Source organism: Terrapene carolina, unplaced genomic scaffold, assembly GCF_002925995.2.
Source record: "Terrapene carolina triunguis isolate 2854851 unplaced genomic scaffold, T_m_triunguis-2.0 Scaffold848, whole genome shotgun sequence".
NCBI classification, from domain to species: Eukaryota; Metazoa; Chordata; order Testudines; family Emydidae; genus Terrapene; species Terrapene triunguis.
Genome location: NW_020665199.1, coordinates 119,079 through 122,298, shown reverse-complemented (window position 1 = coordinate 122,298; position 3,220 = coordinate 119,079). Strand labels below are relative to the sequence as shown.

The 3,220-nt window shown below is 58.9% G+C and overlaps 2 protein-coding genes across 3 annotated transcripts in view; both read right to left on the bottom strand.

The window, feature by feature from the left end:
- The window catches only part of CXXC1 (CXXC finger protein 1), a 13,579-nt gene extending 13,064 nt beyond the window's left edge, over positions 1–515 (bottom strand). The window contains exon 1 of the mRNA XM_029913761.1: positions 505–515. Coding sequence (XP_029769621.1) covers positions 505–515 — 11 coding nt within the window. The remainder of the gene's footprint in view (positions 1–504) is intronic.
- A 2,135-nt stretch (positions 516–2,650) lies between these two features.
- Positions 2,651–3,220, bottom strand: part of SYCE1 (synaptonemal complex central element protein 1) — a 3,073-nt gene continuing 2,503 nt past the window's right edge. For both annotated transcript variants that reach the window (XM_026660924.2, XM_026660925.2), the window contains exon 6: positions 2,651–2,708. In XM_026660924.2, coding sequence (XP_026516709.1) covers positions 2,667–2,708 — 42 coding nt within the window. In that variant the 3' untranslated portion in view covers positions 2,651–2,666. The remainder of the gene's footprint in view (positions 2,709–3,220) is intronic.

Below are 3,220 nucleotides of genomic sequence, written 5' to 3'. Positions count from 1 at the left end.
CTCAGCCACCAGACCCCTCCCCGCCCAGAGAACCCAGGAGTCCGGGCCCCCCCCTTACCATGGTCTCTCCCAGCCCCTTGTTGTGGATGGAATCAAGACAACAGGGGCTCTGGGGCAGGAAGTTCTGACAGCCCCTCCCCCAGGCGTCTACTTCCACTTCCGGGGTCACCCGGCCGCCCTGGCCAAAGGCGCAGCCGCCACCCCCAGCCGCAGCCAGCTCATCTGCCCGCTTCCAAGATGGCCGCCATCAGGGCTATGACGTTCCTCCCAGTCGGCCTCTGCCCGCTTCCAAGATGGCCGCCCCCAAGCCCAGAGGCAGAGGAACCTATCAAATATGGCCGCCCCCATGAGAGTGACGAGCGCATCAGGCAAGATGGCCACGCCCCCGGGGATCTGCTCAGCCTGAGTGCCAGGATCAAATATGTCCGCTTCAGCGTTGAATGCACCATTCAACGGGAGCGGCCATCTTTGATACTGGCAAATGCAACGCAAGTTGAATCAAACCGGTCGTCCATAACCAGATAGATACAGCGCATGGAGATAGATAGATAGATAGATAGATAGATAGATACAGGGGTGGATGGGGATAGATAGATAGATGGGTGGATGGGGATAGATAGATAGATGGGGGGATGGGGATAGATAGATAGATAGATAGATACAGGGGTGGAGTGGGATAGATAGATAGATAGATACAGGGGTGGATGGAGATAGATAGATAGATAGATAGATAGAGGGGGTGGATGGAGATAGATGGGTGGAGGGGAATAGATAGATAGATCGATCGATAGATAGATAGATGGGGTGGATGGGGATGGATAGATAGATAGAGGGGGTGGATGGGGATGGATAGATAGATAGATAGAGGGAGTGGATGGAGATAGATGGGTGGAGGGGGATAGATAGATAGATAGATACAGGGGTGGATGGAGATAGATAGATAGATAATCTTAGGGGCTGGAGATCTAGATGCATAGGCATATGGTTAGATATCTCAGGAACCCCTTGGTCAAATGACCCCCAATTTGGGTCACTGTCTGGGGAGGGGAAGACAAAGGGCAACAGAGAACCCAGGAGTCCTGGCTCCCAGGCCACCCCCTGTCCTCTGCTCTCAGCCATCAGACGCTTCCCTGCCCAGAGAACCCAGGCCCAGCCAGTTCTGAGGCACTCAGCATAACCGTGCGGATTCCAGAGCACTCGGGAGCCTCAGCGGAGTGTGGCCCGGCCCAGCCCCGCCCCCAAAGGTGTTGCGGTAGATGTGGCCCACGCTGCCCTTTCCCCATGGCAATCTCTGGGGTCATGCCCGCTCTCCCGCGACTTTCTGCTGGGTACCATAGGCCTCTTTGGGGCCTCCAGCCTCCACAAAATAATTATAATAGAGATATACCTATCTCATAGAACTGGAAGGGACCCTGAAAGAAAGGTCATCAAGTCCAGCCCCCTGCCTTCACTAGGAGGACCAAGTACTGATTTTTGCCCCAGATCCCTAAGTGGCCCCCTCAAGGATTGAGCTCACAACCCTGGGTTTAGCAGGCCAATGCTCAAACCACTGAGCTATCCCTCCCCCCCTTGAGCCATGAGCATGCAGGGAGAGGTCTCCCCCTGCCACATATCATAATCATCCCACCCTCTAGGACCCAGGAGGGCATGGGAGGGGCCGAGCGATGATCCGGCTACTCTGGGACCCTGACACCCCCAGGCTCAGAGCCCGAAGCCTGGGCCAGTAGTGCATGTCCCAGCTGGGAGGTGCTTCTGTTCATGGTCATGTGAAATCCATTCTTATTTCAATTCACCTTTGCTCTTTGCCTCTCTGATATCCTGCAGCAGGGCGTTCCACAGGCTACTCCACTCAGGCATACACGGAGCAACGCAGCCATATCCCATCTGTTATCCACTGCTCCCTCCCCTGAGCTGGGAGCCGATGCAGCATGGGTCGCAGCGCCACCTCCTGAGCCTCCCACCCCACTGCCCGCAGCACTGGGCCCCTGGGGCCACACTGGGTGTCAGTGCACCAGACTCCACATGGGGAGGGCCTAGCACCGTATGGAGCCAAGGCAGTCTGACAAGGAAGCTCCCACTCGCTTCACACACCTGGGACCCCAGAACGACGGCAGCCCCCGCCACGGGACGGAGACTGCCTGGCACAGACGTGACCACCCGCTGCTGCCCAATGGTGCCAGCTGGGACTGACGCAGCCAGGTGGCTTCACCCAGTCTCGACTGAACCACAGCCAGTGATGGAGAATCCGCTGTGCCCCATGGGAAATCGGTTAATTCCTCTCATCGTTAAAAACGGACGCCATCTTCCCAGGCTGAATTGGTCCAGCTTCAACTTCCAGCCGGTACTTATAGATGGGGATAAAGTCACCCCTGCACCTTCTCTTGGTTCAGCTAAATAGACCGCGCTCCTGGCACCCTTTAATCATTCTCGGGGGGCTTGCCTGACCCCTCCCCACGGGACCCACATCCTCCCTGAATTGTGGGTGGCCGAACAGGACAGATCGTCCCGCCCTGAGTCCAATAACCGGGCAGAGGCCAGCAGGGGGTGGAGGGAAGGATGTTTTTATTCAGAACAAGGAGCCCGATACATCCAGAGGTGACTTAACTCCAGGCCGATCCTCGGGGGGCGCCGTTCTAGCTCTTGCTGCGGGGGGGGGGGGGGGGGGGTTAGGCATCTGTTTCCATGCTGGCCGAGTCACCCCTGGATCCCTGCGGTGGGGCAGAGCACAGGGTGAGGGTTATGGGGGGAGATGTGGAAGGGTCGGCCTGCCCCCCTAGCCGGGACGGTGGGACACGGCTGGGTGAGAACACTCAGACGCTGGCACCAGGCCTTGGATCCCACCCCGAGTGCGATCGCCCCACCCTAGGCCTGACCCCAAGCCTGGCCCCACTGCGCTGCTGGGCATTTAGGCTGGCAGCCTGGAGGGAAGGGCCGTGGGTCCCAGCCCCAGGGACCGCTCAGCCCCGTGGCTGGCATGCTGATTGGGATAGCCAAAGGGGTACGAGCGACTGCTGAGCCTCCGGCGGACACGGGCACCAGCAGGAGCCCAGAGCCAGGAAAGCAGCCAACCAACCAGTCCTCGCACACCTCCAGTCAGGCCTCGCACACCTCCAGCCAGGCCTCGCACACCTCCAGTCAGCCAGCCAGTCCTCGCACACCTCCAGTCAGGCCTCGCACACCTCCAGCCAGCCAGTCAGGCCTTGCACACCTCCAGTCAGGC